Genomic DNA, 17,842 nt, shown 5'->3' with positions numbered 1-17,842 from the left:
AATGATTTCTTGGTTAATGTCAAGTTGTCATAACAAAGACATTCACTTCAAATAAAGTGTTACCGATTTACTGCAGCTTATCAGCTACACAATGAAAATCTTTTCAACCCACAATCTGTCCTAACAAAAAATGCTCTAAATGTGTATCTTTGAGGTGATAATTATTATTTTACTTTAAATGCAGGGTTCTAGATGATAGATAAGAGATTTAAGGATTTTTTTTAACAATCATTTCAAGGTATTTCTGAACTGTTTGCTGTCAGTATGTTAGTGTCATCGGGTGACAATAATATCACCATATTGAAACAATACATTGATTTTATATAAAATAATTAGAAATGTACTTGTTCTAAGTTTTATGTGTTATATGCAATTTTTTTTTTTATTTAGACAGAGAATGTAAACATTGCAGTGTTCTTTATTATTAAATAGCGTAACTTCCTTTATGATCTGAGAGCGCCTCCTCTGGTTGATGGATAACAACAAAACTCAGGTTTTTGTACAGCTCTGCTGCTTGTTTGTGTCACTGTGTGTCTCTCTGGCACAGAAATACACAGCAGAGTCTTCAGGCTGCATATTCTCTCCATTCAGAGTCACTGTTTTACTGGACGAGACAAAACTGATACTGAACTTGTTCCGAAGTGAATCTTTATAGTATGTAGTCCATCCATCTCCTGCTCTACCGATCCACTCCAGTCCTTTCCCTGCAGGCTGTCTGATCCAAGCTGTTGGATAGCTGCTCAGAGAATAAGAGACCTGACAGCTGATGGTCAGACGTTGACCTGGCTGCAGAGTCACAGAAGCTGGCTGATTCAGTTGTTCACACTTCACAACTGTAGAAACAGAGTAAAGCAGAGTAAAACCATTAAACAAATAATCTGGTATGATGATGATGTAAATGTTTCTATCTCAGTGAGACTCACAGGATGCAGCAGCCACCAGCAGCAGCAGCAGAGCTACAGAGAACATGATGATGATCTGATGGGAGTTTCTCTTCTTCTGTAGCTGACAGCATCAGATCAAGTCTTTATTAAACCTGAACACTTCATTTGCATAATGACAAAACAGCCTGGTAGTATTTGTTGTGGCCGTTTATGCTAAATTTTGTGACTTGTAATTTCTACCAATTTACTTTTCTTCTTTGGGCAGTTAGAAAATATTTAAGTTAGTTTAGAACCAAAATCTGCAATTCATTTTTATATTTGGAATTGTTTAGATTACGTTGGTAATTGTTAGACACTCTCATTAATTTGAGTATTTATGAACACATCAGGTGCTTGGTGGAGATCTATTGTTTGGCAAATGTCTGATGCATTGATGGGAGGTTTTGTAAATGATGTTTTTTGACCAGTTTTTAGAACTTGAAACATCAAATTAAGTTTATTTTTGTTTTCAACCAACTAATAACAGATTTTTAGTAATTATTTTGTCGCTTTTTGTACAAGAAATAAAGCTTTTTTTTTCAAAACAATATTTCAGAACAATATTCACTGTGTAAGAGCAATTTACATTTTCATCTCTTCTTCTTTATGACAAAACTGTTTTAGATTTTGTCTCTCTCTCTCTTTTGGAAGTACATTTTTTCTTTATGTATTTACGAATATGCACTTGACCTACATGGAATATTTAACCTATATCTGAGTTAGTATGAGTTCTTGTTTTTAATTTTATGACCAACAAATACTGCAGTTATAACCTACAATAATGCTTTTAAATGTTTTCTTTTTAAACATGAGACGATCTGAGTGGTTTAAGGTTTCCTCAACTGGTCCAGAAATGACTTTCGAGCAAGTTCACAAAATGTTCTTTTCCTATAACATTAAGCTACTTATTTGGAAAATTAATTATATTTTTGTCATAGTAAGTAATGAAGAATTTTTAAATAAATATTAAATTAATATGATAAAAATCCGCGTTATAAACGTGTGTATTTATGTCAATGTTGTGGTTTTGATAGATTTTTTTATCCATTTCCAGTGAGATTTGACAAAACAGAAGATTTCAATGAGTGGTCTGCTTTATGACATGTTTATTACTACTATTGTGTTGTGCATGCAGTATTTTCTTGTTGTTCTGCCATTGACTGTCATTCAAAAACAAATTGACAGAAAACTGTAAGAAAATGTAAACAGTAACTATTCTATCAGTGGAAATAATTTTATCTGTCTATTTTATCTTGAATCTTAATTTATTCTGGTCATTAAATACTAATACAAAAACCTAAAAGGAAAATATTAAGTTTTAAAATGGTCTCAAAGTTATTTCTTCAATGTGAAGTTTGCATATGTTGGTTGTGACAAATATTAGCGATTCTCAGGCTCCATTTGTTAAAACTATTCAAGCTCTGCGGAGTTTTTGTTCAGTGTTTCTGCTTCCTGTGTCACTGTGACTATCGAGCGCAGTAATAAACAGCAAAATCTGCAGCTGTCAGGCTGTTCATCTGCAGATACACCTGACTTCTGCTGTTGGTTCTGGAGATGGTGAACCGGCCTCTTACTGAGTCAGAGTAAGAGATGGTGCCGCTGCCACTGCTGATATAAGCGATCCATTCCAGACCTTTTCCAGCTGCCTGTCTAATCCAAGCTACGCTAGGAGTGCTACTAAACCCAGAATATATGCAGGTCAGTCTGTGAGATTCTCCAGGTCTTTTAATCACTGGTTCAGACTCAGTCAGTGTTTGACCATCAGCTCCTGCAGACATAGAAATCATCAGGTTCTGAGCGATTATTGTTTCTCTATTTATTACTTAAGAGACATTCCTGTAAACAATTTGTTTGTCCTTACCTGTCCAGTTAACTGTCAAGATGAGAAAAACAATCACAAACTCATGAAGTCTGAACATTGTAGCAGCCATTTGTCTCTGCTCAGTGTGTTTGTCTCTGACTTACTGCAGGTCTTGAACTCTCTCACAGACATGGAAAGGTGTTGTTTTGCATCAACTCCTCCCCCTGCTAAGACAGACATTCAATTTTAATAACTATCTTAAATATGTTTTAAATTAAACACTCCTTTTCAGGTATTTTATTATTTTGTTTCAATCTATGAATGTTCAAATCCAAATCAGATCAAATAACAATCAAGCAAGTTGAGGAAAAGAAATAAAAGTAAAAATCATTATTTATAGTGGGAGTCCACTGAATTTAGATTTGTAATATTATATGAAAATTTAGGTTTATTTTGATGTTATGCTTATTTCATTTGGGTTTTGAAAGGCTGAAATGCTGCATAATGAAGAGGACAACAGAGGCTCAAGGGAAAATTTGACTCAAGGCAAAACTGACACCGAAAGCAGCATCTACTATATTTTTTCTCCTTTTTATAAGCCATGTTGCAGGCAGTATTTGTAAAAAAAAAAAGAAAGAAAGAAAACATTTACAGTACATCTTGTTTATGTTATCAATTCACATTTCATTAAAAGTAAAAAAAAAGTTTCTGTGTAACATAATTCTGTGTGAATATCTCATGTTACAATGTGGGCAAATGCATCTTATATACAGGTGTGGGCTATTTACAACATTTATATTCAGGTGTGCTCAATAGTCTGGAAATTCTGCAAACAAAGAAAAAGTCCATGATAGAAGGCATTAGCTTCATCCTAATGTTTATGATGTGAACTTTACACACTTTCTGCTGATTCATATTTTTATCACTTTGTTTGAGACAAACAGCATTTTCTACAATGTCTAATTTCAGAACGTATTCTTAAATGTGATTCTCATATTGATTTTTTTTAGTATTATTATTATTTTTCAATGAATGTCCTCATATTTGATTCATAACATTTCACATAACTTCTCATTTAACCTGATTATAAATAGTCTTAGAGCGCCCCCTTCTGGTTGCTTCATGTAACCTATTCATGTCCTGAGGGGATTTCGTAAAGCTCTGCTGATTGTGCCACTGTGGGAAACCTGGCACAATACCAGTTTGTCATGTCAACAATATACGTTCAAAGCTTTTAGTCAAGCAGTATTTTATTAGATGTAATGTTCAGATTTTACGTAGTTATTAACTGATAGCAAAAAAAAGGCAATAAAAAAAAAAAAAGTAAATGTAGATCAGAGCTGGACACACAATGTGCCAAAAAAACTTTATCTTCTACTGATTTCAATATTGTTTGTAGCTTGCATTAAAATCTCAATATTTACCAAGTAATGTAAAGGTGGCACTTTTAATGGACTTCTAATGCAACTTTTAAAGCACATTTGCATTGAACGTAACATTATTTACCAAATGAAACGTCATGACAACAGTCATAAACATTTATAAAGACTCTTTAATGTTCATGACAGATGTTACATCATGTTTATGACAGTGTCATGCCAGTTTTATGTTCACTCCATCAAATAAAGTGTTACCTCATCTTGTTAGCACTCTTTTCTAATAATGATAATGAAAACATACCTTTTCATTTTCTTACTTCCTTAAGAAAATGAAACGGTATGTTGTTTTATAAGATAATGTATCTTTTAAAGTGCCAGCAGGGGTGCAACTACATTTAAGGTGGATGCGAAAACGTACCTTCCTTTCTCACAAGGAAGGTACGTCAGGGTGAAGAAGCGTATAAAACAGCTCGCTCTATAATGTTAGTGAGGATGAACTCAGTCAGTTAAAAAAAACACTGCCATAAAATACTGGCGAGTTAAAAATAACTCACCCTGAACTACCATGATGGATATAATGTATGTAATATTCAATCAAGCTGCTCCTGTCCAATAAACGTGTATCATTAATGAAGGGGAAAAAATTCAATCCAGACTTTCAGTAAGTTTAGGGTCTGGTTCGCAGAGTATGCAGTTAAATTTGTTTCACAATTATTAATTTTTAAGAAAACTAACCATAGTTAAGTAAATTGTTATCAAAACATTTGGAATTGTAATCATTTCTTTTTTAAAAAACTAAAAGTTTTGTTTAAAAAACTTTTTTTAAAATTAAAATCATAAAACAAAAATTTGTAAATAAAAGTGTTTTAAGCCAAACATTTTTTTTGTTTAAAAAATTGTTACAATCACAATTTTATTTAATTGAGGTTATTTTTTTTTTATAGAATAATTGTGAAACAACTTGAACCCCAAAGCAGAGGTCTCATTTTCTCTGAAATTAATATTATGTTGTGCTACGAACTGAAAAACATATTGGTTTAAACACAAGGGTAAAGAAATGGTAGTGTGGTTTAATATCATGTTCTGATCATAATTCATTATGTTTTGATTTTTTCAGTTCAAAGATGCCACATAAAGAAAGACGTCAGAATCTAAAAGAAAGGATCTGCTACAAGCAGCCAAAGGTGGTGGATTGTTGACCAACTGGGTCAGAACGAGGACTGCAGGTAAGAACAAAGAAATAAAGGTTCTCACCATGATCAACATGCAGTTTTTGGTAGTGAACAATATATTTAATATTACAAGGCAGCTGTTATGTTTTTATTACGTTAAGATGTAATAACTCTAGTTGTATATCTCACCATTTGTAATTTATCATTGTTTATTAAACTCTGAAAGCTCTGTGACTTTTTTAATATTCTGTCCTAAAATGTGGCTAGATGTGCCCTTTTTTTTGAGCACCTGCCTCTTTTCTGGTCTCTGCACGGCCCTGGTGTAGCTGCCCAGAGAATAAGAGACCTAACAAGTGATGGTCAGACGTTGACCTGGCTGCAGAGTCACATAGGCTGGCTGGGTCGGCTTTACACATTTCACACCTGTGGAGAAAAATATTAGAAATGAATCCACAATGAACTGTCTATTTAATGTCATCATGTTGTGTTTCTTTCTCACTGAGACTCACAGGATCCAGCAGTAGCAGCAGCAGAGCTACAGTGAGCATGTTGGTGTTGAAGGTGATCTGATGGAAGTTTCTCTTCTGCTGCTGCCACTGAGCCATTTATAGTTGAGTGTGTGGAGTTTCAGTTTGAACAAGGGGATGGCCAACGATAAGCACTTTACCCAATCAGAGGTATCGCTTCTGGTTTTTCTTTTAAAATCAAAGTTTATGCTGCTCTTTGAATTAAAATCAGTCCTGCAGGAAAACATCAAGAACATGCACATTTACAGTCACATGTATCTACTCTCTCATCTGTTTAATGTGTCTTCTGGAACACAGCAAAGTTCAAGTTTAGCGTAAAGGAATGACTTCATTGATTGTGATGTTTAATGATGTGCACACATAAGCAGAGAAATCTGAATCAAATACGACATGCATAATAAAAAAAACAAGAGAGGTTTATTACAGATGCACAAAAGACATGACAGACCTGCTGTGATAGTTAAGATTTTAAAAATCTATCTAAAGATTTTTTTTTTTAAGGAAGCTTCTGTTTCCTTCTGTATAATATCAGTATCACTTATTTTAAACATATGCAGTGACCATGCTTTTTTAAAATATGAGTCCATGTTTTTTCATTTCATACCAACAAGGACAATTAAAACTGGCTGCATTTCTACCTTTAAAAAGGTTTAAACCTGTCAGTAAAAGCAGAAACAATCTGAGTGGCTGCATGTCTCCCTAACTGATCCCACAAACCAACAAGTGCTGTTCAGGGATTTTTGTGCAAGTCCACCAAATGTTTCTGCTATTGTGACTCTGTTTAAAGTCAGGTTGTATATTATGTACATTCAGAGTCATATTTCTGTCTTATGAAAATATTTTTTTTCATTTGATAAAATGAATATTTTAAACAAGTGCAGATTCCCAAAAGACAAAGCAAAATGAGTTTGAGTCTTTATATCAATGTTATGTTTTTATGCAGATTGTGATCCATATGAGGGAATCTGTAAAGAACAATAAAAAGGGTTTAAATAAGTGCCATAGTTGTATTCTTGCACTTAGTGTTAAATTATTACCATGGATTGTTATGCAAAAACAACAAAAAATCTTAACAGACGTTCAACGTTTTAAGTATCATATTTATCTCTTGACTGTATTTTCACTTTCATTAAAACACCGTTTGAAGACAAATAGCTTTAAAAATCTTTGCAGAGTGAGCTTCTACGTACACTGTCAAAACAACAATTAAAAAAAGTAAGTCGAATACTGTGTGGATATCGTTCTGTGGTTGCCAGAATGTTAACGTAATGTACCTTACCTTAACGTAAAGTTCTGGGAACCACAGCTGCCGGTATTTTACCACACAGTGGAGACTGGAGACTGGGGGTTTTCTAAATGTGTTAGTTGTGTCAAAGAGTGGTGGTGTTAGGGCTCCCCCTGTGGTGACTTCTTGTTGAAACTATTCAAGCTCTGAAGAGTTTTTGTTCAGTGTTTCTGCTTTCTGTGTCACTGTGACTCCTGAGCGCAGTAATAAACAGCAGAATCTGCAGCTGCCAGGCTGTTCATCTGCAGATACACCTGACTTCTGCTGTTGTCTCTGGAGATGGTGAACCGGCCTCTTACTGAGTCAGAGTAGAACATGCCGCTGCTGACATAAGCGATCCATTCCAGTCCTTTTCCAGCTGCCTGTCTGATCCAACCTATGTAAGGAGTGCGACTAAACCCAGAATATGTGCAGGTCAGTCTGTGAGATTCTCCAGGCCTTTTAACCACTGATTCAGACTGAGTCAGTGTTTGACCATCAGTACCTGCAGAAAAACAGATAATTATTGTGTTGCCACCATTTCTTTTCATCAGTCATGATTTTGGTTTAAAAAAAAATAATTCTTACCACACCAGATTGCAGACAATATACTAAAGGCAAGAACAACCTCAAATGTAATCATTGTAGAAGCCATTTGTCTCTGTTCATCCTGTGTTCACCACTAATTCACTGCTGCTCTTAAACTAACACTTATGTAAAAGTGGAGCATTCAGCATTTCCATTGACTCCTCCTCCTGGAATAGAAACACAAATCATCTGATCTATGAAGACAAATTTTTGTGATCATTTAAAATTATTTCCCAACACTTGGATATTTAAAACAATGTTCCAATTATTTGGCATCGGCTTGATTCCACTTTTTCATATGAAGCTTTTAAGCAGGTTTTACTTATTTTCTACACCAACTGTCATATTAACATGTTATTTTATAAACAGATTAATCAATTATAAATTGGGACAGAAACTGACATAAATGTTTTAGAGCTGCATTTACAGAGATTTTTTTTTTGGATACAATAATTTTTCAGTTGAACCACATGCTGATGGAAATCCTACAACAACAGGAAATCATGAACCATAACATGATCTGTTTATTTAACTGCATATCACTCCTCTACTGCCACCTACTGTTCTGTGTAGCACTTTTTTACAAACTCTCTGTTCGATACAAAAACATATTCATATATTTTTTTGCTTTTTTACATTTTAACAAGGTGAGTTATAATTAGAAAGCATAGGTACATGAAAATAATATGGTTAACAGTAAAACATCCAGTGTACTTTTACTTCATGTTTATTTAAATTCATTAATTTCAAGGAGCTTAATTTTACTAAGCCTTTAAGATCGAAGTCAGTTCTTCATATTCTTTTTCACGTGTTGATTCAGACAATCAGAAGACAACTAGTTAGTATTAAAATGTATTATTATTTCAAGAGCTTTTAAAACTCAACACTATCTTTCTTTGTAGAAGTGACGTTTCAGTTAAGAGACAGAAGGGAATTTATAGTGTTAGGACTTTATTGGTGGTATGTAATGTGTGTTTTTGTATTGAATCATCTGTTAATATTGTTTCAAAGCAGTTTAATGACACATTCATTCATGAGATTCATAGAAAAGTTTATTAAACTTCCATGTAATCCTTGAAAGCAAACATAAACTATCTCAAACCTCTGAATGAATTTCAAATCATGATAGACTGTGAATTCAGTTCAAGTATAGCTCTGTTTTAGTAAAGCAAAATACACAAAATTACACAGAAAAGTCCCTCTCTGGTGGTTTGAAATAACTTGTTCAGGAGTTTTTGTACAGCTTTGCTGCTGGTTTGTATCACTGTGTCTCGTCTGGCACAGTAATACACACCAGAGTCTTCATGCTGCATGTTCTGTCCATTCAGAGTCACTGTTTTACTGGAATCCTGTAAAGTAATGCTGAACTTGTTTTTCATCATATTATTGTAATCTGTGGTGTATCCGGTCCGTGCAGCACCGATCCACTCCAGTGTTTTCCCAGCAGCCTGTCGGATCCAAAATGTAGGATAGCTGCCCAGAGAATAAGAGACCTGACAGCTGATGGTCAGACTTTGACCTGACTGCACAGCCTGAGCAGCTGCTTGTGTCAGCTGTTCACACTTTACACCTGCAGGAATAAAAACATTGCTTATAATTTTGAAAAGAAGACGGCATTCATTAGGTGTGTTTTCATTATTTCTCCCTCTGCGATACTCACAGGATGCAGCCGCCAGCAGCAGAAAAGCCACAAAAAACATTTTGAGGTTCAAGATGATATGATGGGAGTTTTTCTTTGTCTCCTTCAGCTGCTGTTGAACCGTTTATAGTTGATGCCTTTGGGTTTACTTTGCAAAGAGGGAGGACCAAAAATAAACTACCCAATCAGAAGTGCAAACACTGAAAGCAGAACATTAATTACTGATTCAGGTTTGTAATTGCCAGATAATAATAATGTTCTTATTGTTGTTTGAATTCATATTATTATATTGAAGTAAAAAATCTGTTTATTATTTCATTAGATAGTGAGATAATTAGTCTGTTGATCTGCAGCCTGAACTCTGTGCTCTCAGACTGGATCTTAAAGACTTACAAAAAAAACCGGGAGAGGTCAGGGGAATGCATTTTAGTGACCTCAGATGTTTGTCTTGACAAAGGCAGATTTATCATCTGTATTCATTCATTGTGACGTTGTTATTCACTGGATCAGATTGCCAAAAAATAAAAATAAAATATAATAAACTACCTAATTAGTTTGGTGTCAGGAAAATATAATTATTCCTTCAAATATATTTTGACAGATATAGTGACAAGTTGAGTTATTCCTTAAGCCAAACTGAATGTTTCTTATACACTAAATACATTTTTGATCATGGTAAATTTACAAAATTATTTTTATTGCAATGTCACTTTGACAGAGTTTCCCTTTAAAGACAGCTTTGAATCAGATTCAGCTCTATTTGATGACTATGTGCAGACAAAATATAGTGTTTTAATAAAAAATAAAAATAAAAAAATGGTCTTAGAGCTCCCCCTTTGGTGATTTGACACAACTTGTTCACTATAGGAGTTTTTGTTGAGCCATGCAGCTTGTTTGTGTCACTGTGTCTAGTCTGGCACAGTAATACAGAGCAGAGTCTTCAGGCTGCACATTCTGCCCATTTAGAGTCACTGTTTTACTGGAAGACTGAGCATCTATACTGAATTTGTTCTTCAGTGAATCTTTGTAGAATGAAGCTCCAGTTCCATGTTTCATCCCGATCCACTCCAGTCCTTTTCCAGCAGGCTGTCTGATCCAAGCTGTGTAGTAGCTGCCAGTAGAATAAGAGACCTGACAGCTGATGGTCAGACGTTGACCTGGCTGCAGAGTCACAGAGGCTGGCTGGGTCAGTTGCTCACTCTTCACACCTGTGGAGAAAAATATTGAATTCAGAATTAGTGCAAAAACATTTCATTATTTAGATTTATTAAAACATTGAACAGTCAGTTTAATGTGATCAAGCTGTAAAAGTTTCAGTGAGACTCACAGGATGCAGCAGCCAGCAGCAGCAGCAGCAGAGCTACAGAGAACATGTTGGTGCTGAACGTGATGGGAGTTTCTCTTCTTCTGCTGCTGACAGAATCAGATCAAGTTTATAAACCAGAACAGTTCATTTGCATAATGATGAACAGCCACTTAGTGCTTTTTCTTTATTTTCTTCTTTCACCCAGCATTGAGGGTCAGTATGCTTGAATTTGCAATGCTGACATTAAATTATTGAGGAAAATAACAAAGATGAATTTTTTTCTTCATCTTAAAAGAAATACATATTCAGATTGTCTTTTTTTTTTTTACAGAAACGGTAACAAATTGGCATGTAAATGCAGTAATCAAGGGATTAAGATTAAATGATCAATTGATCAAGTTAGTATTTTGCAATATGAAACAGTGCAAATTGGTAAAATATATATATATATAAAAATCTATCTGAATGGAATGATATATTAAGTTAATCATTAAGTTTTATTTTTTTAAATATAAAAGCAATGACTCAATGATACATTGGCAGAAAGATTAAAAGGAAGTAAGCTGATGTTTAAAATATGTTTAGATATCTAAATATATTTGCAATGTCTAAAAACATAAAAGTATGTTTCTTCATTTGTTATTTGATCTGTCATATGAAGTTGTACTTAAAACATTAATTACTGATTCAGGTTTGTAATTGCCAGAAATAATTTTGGTATTGTTGTTTGAATATATATTATATTTGACGTAAAAATCTGTTCATCGTTTCATTAAACAGATAATTACATTGTTGATCTGCAACCTGAACACTGTGCTCTCAGACTGAGTCTTAGAAATACAAACATTTAACAAACATTTACAAAAAAAAAAAACCCTGTAAGTGAAACATTTGAGGGATAAAGAGACCAGATGAGAACAGCTGAAACCATTTAGTTTGTCTCTCATCTTAAGGACAATTTTAAAAGAAATGCTTAAAAACTTAAATGCAGCTTATTTTAAGTGTTAAGTGGGTGGCTGCATTTTAGTGCTGACCTCAGCTGTTTGTCTTGATGAATGCAGATTTATCATGACATCTGCATTCATCATTAATGGTGGTGTTATTTACTGGATGAGATAGCCGATCAAAAATAGATAATTAGGTGTCAGGAAAATGTAAATATTCTTCCAAAACGTAAATATGTTGACAGATATAATGACATGTTGATTTATTCCTTAAACCAAACTGAAAATTCCTGATACAATTGATAATAGTAAATATTTAAAATAATCCTTTTAAAAACAACTTTGAATCAGATTCAGCTTTATTTGCTGACTATGTGAAGACAAACAAGGAATTCGACTTCAGTTCTGTTAAATACAAATACAGGGAAAACAAAAACTAAAAGTGTCAATATTCAATTAAAATATTCAATAAAAAAAAAAAAACATCAAACCATAAAAACATAAAAATGATCTTAGAGCTCCCCCTCTGGTGGTTTGATAAAACCTGTTCACATTAGAGGTTTTTGTAGAGCCATGCAGCTTGTTTGTATCACTGTGGGTCTCTTGCACAGTAATACACAGCAGAGTCTTCAGGCTGCAGATTCTGTCCATTCAGAGTCACTGTTTTACTGGAAGACTGAGCATCTATACTGAATTTGTTCTTCAGTGAATCTTTGTAGTATGAATATCCATCACCATGTTTCAGCCCGATGCACTCTAGTTCTTTCCCAGCAGGCTGTCTGATCCAAGCTGTGTAGTAGCTGCCCGTATCATAAGAGACCTGACAGCTGATGGTCAGACTTTGACCTGGCTGCAGAGTCTGAGCGGCTGGTTGTGTCAGCTGCTCACACTTCACACCTGCAGGAATAGAAACATTGCATAAAATGTTGAAAAAGAAGATAGCTTTCATTAGGTGTGTTTTCATTATTTCTCCCTCTGCGATACTCACAGGATGCAGCCGCCAGCAGCAGAAAAGCCACAGAAAACATTTTGAGGTTGAAGATGATATGGGAGTTATTCTTTGTCTCTTTCAGCTGCTGTTGAACCGTTTTATAGTTGACGCCTTTTATAGGTTTACTTTGCAAAGAGGGAGGACCAAAAATAAACTACCCAATCAGAAATGCAGCATCATCTTATGCTGTTGGCATTTATTATCATAAATACATCTCAATAACTCTAAAAGTAAGATAAGATGTGCAAACACTGAAAGCAGAACATTAATTACTGATTCAGGTTTGTAATTGCCAGATAATAACAATGTTCTTATTGTTGTTTGAATTCATATTATTATTTTGAAGTAAATAATCTGTTTATTATTTCATTAGATAGTCAGATAATTAGTCTGTTGATCTATAGCCTGAACTCTGTGCTCTCAGACTGGATCTTAAAAATACTGAGTTATAAAAAAAAAAACCTGGAGAGATCAGGGGAATGCATTTTAATGACCTCCAATGTTTGTCGTGATAAATGCAGATTTGTCATCTGTATATATTCATGGTGATGTTGTTATTTACTGGATCAGATTTCCAAAAAATAAAAAATAAAAATAATTAGTTAGGTGTCAGGAAATTGTAAATATTCTTCCAAAATTTCTTGAATATGTTGACAGATATAGTGACATGTTGATTTAGTCCTTAAACCAAACTGAATGTTTCTAATACACTAAGTACATTTTTGATCATGGTAAATATATTTAATTATTTTTATTGCAATGTCACATTGACAGAGTTTCCTTTTAAAAACAACTTTGAATCAGATTCAGCTTTATTTGATGACTATGTGCAGACAAACAATGAATTCGACTTCAGTTCAGTTAAAAACAAAAACAGGGGAAACAAAAACTGAAAGTGTCAATTTTATATAGTGTTTTAATAAAAATAATAATANTGACTTCTGCTGTTGTCTCTGGAGATGGTGAACCGGCCTTTTACTGAGTCAGAGTAGAACATGCCGCTGCTGTCAGACCAGATGAGAGCAATCCATTCCAGACCTTTTCCAGTTGCCTGTCTGATCCAAGCTGTAGCATAATGACTACTAAACCCAGAATATGTGCAGGTCAGTCTGTGAGATTCTCCAGGCCTTTTAACCACTGATTAAGACTCAGTCAGTGTTTGACCATCAGTTCCTGCAGAAAAACAGACCATTTGTCTTACCACCATCTCTTTACATCAATCATGAATTTATTTAGTAATTTTTTTTTCTTACCACTCCATTTTAAGGAAAAGATAATAAAGGCAAGAAAAACCTGAAATCTAATCATTGTAGAAGCCATTTGTCTCTGTTCATACTGTGTTCACCACTGCTCCTCTTAAACTAACAGACATGTAAAAGTGGAACTGTCAGTATTTGCATTGACTCCTCCTGTGGAAGAAACACAAATCATCTGATTAAAAAAAGCAAAGTTGGAGATTATTTCAGGAGATTATTTCAAATTATTTTCAAACATTTTGATACTTTAATTAATTTTCAAACAATTTGATGTGGATTCCTTTTTTACCAAAACATATAAGGTTTTACATCAATTTTCACTTGTTTCTACACAAACTGTCATATTAAGTTATTTTGAAATCATAAATCAACAATGAAATTTGAAAACAAATTGTTTAAAGTATTAAATATAATCTGATCTTTGTGCATTTGGAACATTTTGTGGATGTGTCTCACTCTTATATTGCCACATGATGTTCTGTGCAGAACTTTTTGTAATGCTTTTATTAAACACTGTTTGCTTACAAAACATGTTTGCCTCTTGTTTTCCTTGTGTTAATCAGGTGAATTAGAGTTAGAGAAGAAATCAAATATAGATTCCAGATCAATATAGGAACAGTAAAGGTGTTGGCATAGTTTAGAAAAAAAATATTTTAACAACATTGGGGTTTAGTTTAATATGGTGCAAGTATGCCCTGCATATTTTATGTTTTCAGTCCTGCTGGTGTTGATTTAACCAGATTATAAGAATATAATATTTGTATTATATCATTGTTGATGACAAAAATAAAATATTTTTTTTAGCAAATTGAATGTTTCTGACAAATCTCTTAGTGGAAGTTGAAACACATTATTTATATAAAATTATGTTTTATGTCAATTTGACATTGAACATGATAAATATAACAGTTTAAATTTTCTGAATCAGAATCAGCTTCATTCACCAACTCTGTGCTCATAAATGAGGATTTTCACTTTTGTTAATATTAATTAAACATATAAAGACAGGAGACAAAAACTATATTTTTGTTGTGGATCTTTTTCTGCAATGTTTTTACAAAAGAGCAAATTAAGGTTGACAAAGTTTCCAGAGATTGTAAATGAACTGAAAGCTCCTCCTTCGGTGGTTTGATATCATCTGTTCATCTTCTGAGGGGTTTTTGTTCGGCTCTGCAGCTGGTTTGTGTCACTGTGAGTCTCTGGCACAGTAATACACAGCAGAGTCTCCAGGCTGCATATTCTGTCCATTCAGAGTCACTGTTTTACTGGAAGTGTCTAAGTCGATACTGAATTTGTTCCTCAGTGAATCTTTGTAGTTAGAGCCTCCAGTATATATCCACCCAATCCACTCCAGTCCTTTCCCAGCAGGCTGTCTGATCCAAGCTGTGTAGTAGCTGCTCAGAGAATAAGAGACCTGACATGTGATGGTCAGACGTTGACCTGGCTGCAGAGTCTCAGAGGCTGGTTGTGTCAGCTGTTCACACTTTATACCTGAAGAGGAAAATATTAAAAATGAATAATTATCAACAATGAACTGTCTGTTTAATGTCATCATGCTGTAAATGTCTTTGTCTCAGTGAGACTCACAGGATGCAGCAGCCAGCAGCAGCAGCAGCAGAGCTACAGAGAACATGTTGGTGCTGAAGATGATCTGATGGGAGTTTCTCCTCCTCTGCAGCTGACAGCATCAGATCAAGACCTTATAACATGATTCTTTTCATTTGCATACCAAACCAGCCCCACAAGAATCACACGATAAAAAAACTTGTTATGTGCTGTGGACCAGCATTAAGAAATAGTAAGTTTGAAATTATATTGTCCTTAAATTAATTATGTGTTTTCATTATTTGAAACTGAGAATTAATGTGTAGTTTAATTATATAAATATCCTGTGCAAATTAAGTCTTTAAATAACGTGTTTTAATGTTATGGTTGATTCATTATTTTGTCAGAGTGGAACGATCATAATCAATAATTATTTTAAGATATTGATTGTTCATGTTTGAATTCATTATGCGTTTTTTATCTACACATCGTCAAAACTCAAAATTCTGCAAACAGACTGAAACATTTACATTCACTGTTAGCAGTTATTCAGTAATAATTCACTGAGAAGAATACCAATTAAACATTTTTGCCATAAGTTTAAAGATTAAAAGCTTTATTTGTTAATTGTTGGAAACAGATAAACCCATTTAGTCCTTTTCGCTCTATGTTGTCTGACCTGCTTCACAAAAACGTGAATAAATAAGGACACAAATTTGTTACATGAATGTATAAGAGCTGCATCCACGTTTTACATCACATGACTGGAAAGAACGACTCCACACACTTATCAATAGCATCAGCCGCGGAACAAGTCAGGGGCTGGTGTCAATGACCGGGCCCTTCACGTGTATAAGTGGCAATGCTGAATGTGCCCCTCCATCCCCCCTCGACCTCCCCAGACGACCCTATAGCTCCGCCCCTGAGTAGCATCTAATTATAGGTAAAGCTACCAGAGAGGTGAGAGTGACAGTCATCCACAAAAAGTGGTGTTAAGGCTCCCCTGTGGTGCTTCTTGTTAAAACTACTCATGATTACTGGAGTTTTTGTTCAGTGTTTCTGCTTTCTGTGTCACTGTGGCTCTTGAGCGCAGTAATAAACAGCAGAATCTGCAGCTGTCAGGCTGTTCATCTGCAGATAAACTTGACTTCTGCTGTTGTCTCTGGAGATGGTGAACCGGCCTCTTACTGAGTCAGAGTAGAACATGCCGCTGCTGTCAGACGAGATAACAGCGATCCATTCCGGTCCTTTTCCAGTTGCCTGTCTGATCCAAGCTATGTAAGGATCGCTACTAAACCCAGAATATGTGCAGGTCAGTCTGTGAGATTCTCCAGGCCTTTTAACCACTGATTCAGTCTCAGTCAGTGTTTGACCATCAGTTCCTGCAGAAAAACAGATAATTATTGATTGTCTCACCACCATCTCTTTTCATCAATCACAATGTTGGTAAAAAAACATGTCTGTTCTTACCACTCCAGTTTGCAGACAAGATGATAACAGCAAGGAAAACCTTAAATCTAATCATTGTAGAAGCCATTTGTCACCACTAATTCACTGCTGCTCTTAAAACTAACAGACACGTATAAATGGAGCTGTCAGCATTTGCATTGACTCCTCCTCTCGAAGTAGAAACACAAATTATCTGATCAAAAAAAGCAAAGTTGAACAATTATTTCAGATTGTTTTCAGACATTTTCATATTTGAATTAATTTTTTAAAAATTTATGTGGATTCCTTTTTTACCAAAATATTTAAAGCTTTACAGCAGTTTTCACTTGTTTCTACTCAAACTGTCATATTAAGTTATTTTGAAATCATCAACAATGAAACTTGAACACAAATTGTTTCAAGAATTACATTTAATCTGATCTTTATGCATTTGGGATCTGTTGGTGGATGTTTCACTCTTGTATTGCCACATGATATTCAGTGCAGAACCCTACATTTTATTAAACACAATGTTTGCTTACTAAACATGTTTGTCTCTTTTTTGCCCCTTGTGTTAAACATTAACCAGATGAGTTAGAGTTAATCATTAAATTGTTGATGGATTCCAGACAGACCATTAAAGGTACTTGTATAGTTGAGGAAAAACAAATGTAACAACTTTGGGGTTTTTAGAGTTTAGGATATAGTGCATGTAACCTCCATATGTTTTATGTTTTCCGTCCTGCTTGTGTTGATTAAACCAAATAAGAAGAATATAATATTTGTATTATATCATTGTTGATGACAAAAAAAATATGTTTTTCAGTAAACTGAATGTTTCTGATAAACCTGTTAGTGGAAGTTGAAACATATTATTTATATAAAATTATGTTTTAAGTCAATGTCACCTTGAATGTTGCGTTATAAATATAACAGTTTAAATTTTTTGAATCAGAATCAGCTTCATTCACCAACTCTGTGCTCACAGATGAGGAATGTGTTTGTTCATTTTCATTAAACGTATAAAAAGAGGAGACAAAACCTATATTTTTGTTGTGGATCTTTTTCTGCAATGTTTT

At 34.3% G+C, this 17,842-nt stretch overlaps 2 long non-coding RNA genes and 4 gene segments (V, D, J or C); 1 reads left to right on the top strand and 5 right to left on the bottom strand.

Annotated features, from left to right (window-relative positions):
- LOC107835142 (uncharacterized) overlaps positions 1-7,289 on the top strand; it is a 10,812-nt gene extending 3,523 nt beyond the window's left edge. The window contains exons 2-3 of the long non-coding RNA XR_001660969.1: positions 2,478-2,480; positions 7,232-7,289. This is a non-coding gene — a long non-coding RNA (uncharacterized LOC107835142). The remainder of the gene's footprint in view (positions 1-2,477; positions 2,481-7,231) is intronic.
- The window catches only part of LOC103132470 (Ig heavy chain V-III region 23-like), a 12,527-nt gene extending 1,824 nt beyond the window's left edge, over positions 1-10,703 (bottom strand). The window contains 1 exon segment of the V gene segment in view: positions 10,621-10,703. Coding sequence covers positions 10,621-10,666 — 46 coding nt within the window.
- Positions 432-1,001, bottom strand: LOC103132466 (Ig heavy chain V-III region 23-like). The segment is given in 2 exon segments: positions 432-833; positions 924-1,001. Coding segments are annotated over 2 exon segments (390 nt in total).
- On the bottom strand, positions 2,381-15,508 carry LOC103132465 (Ig heavy chain V region 5A-like). The segment is given in 3 exon segments: positions 2,381-2,531; positions 14,981-15,281; positions 15,378-15,508. Coding segments are annotated over 3 exon segments (489 nt in total).
- Positions 7,242-7,829, bottom strand: LOC103132468 (Ig heavy chain V region 5A-like). The segment is given in 2 exon segments: positions 7,242-7,571; positions 7,655-7,829. Coding segments are annotated over 2 exon segments (369 nt in total).
- Positions 8,595-9,391, bottom strand: LOC107835141 (uncharacterized). Its single transcript, XR_001660968.1, has 2 exons — positions 9,315-9,391; positions 8,595-9,224 (listed from the first exon to the last, which is right to left on the bottom strand). It is a non-coding gene; the product is annotated as an uncharacterized LOC107835141 (long non-coding RNA).
- Positions 15,509-17,842: the final 2,334 nt, after the last annotated feature.

The sequence above is a fragment of the Poecilia formosa genome, unplaced genomic scaffold (genome assembly GCF_000485575.1).
Source record: "Poecilia formosa unplaced genomic scaffold, Poecilia_formosa-5.1.2 Scaffold1072, whole genome shotgun sequence".
Classification (NCBI taxonomy): domain Eukaryota; kingdom Metazoa; phylum Chordata; class Actinopteri; order Cyprinodontiformes; family Poeciliidae; genus Poecilia; species Poecilia formosa.
Note: the sequence above shows the minus strand (reverse complement) of the source record. Positions and strands in the feature narration are given on the sequence as shown.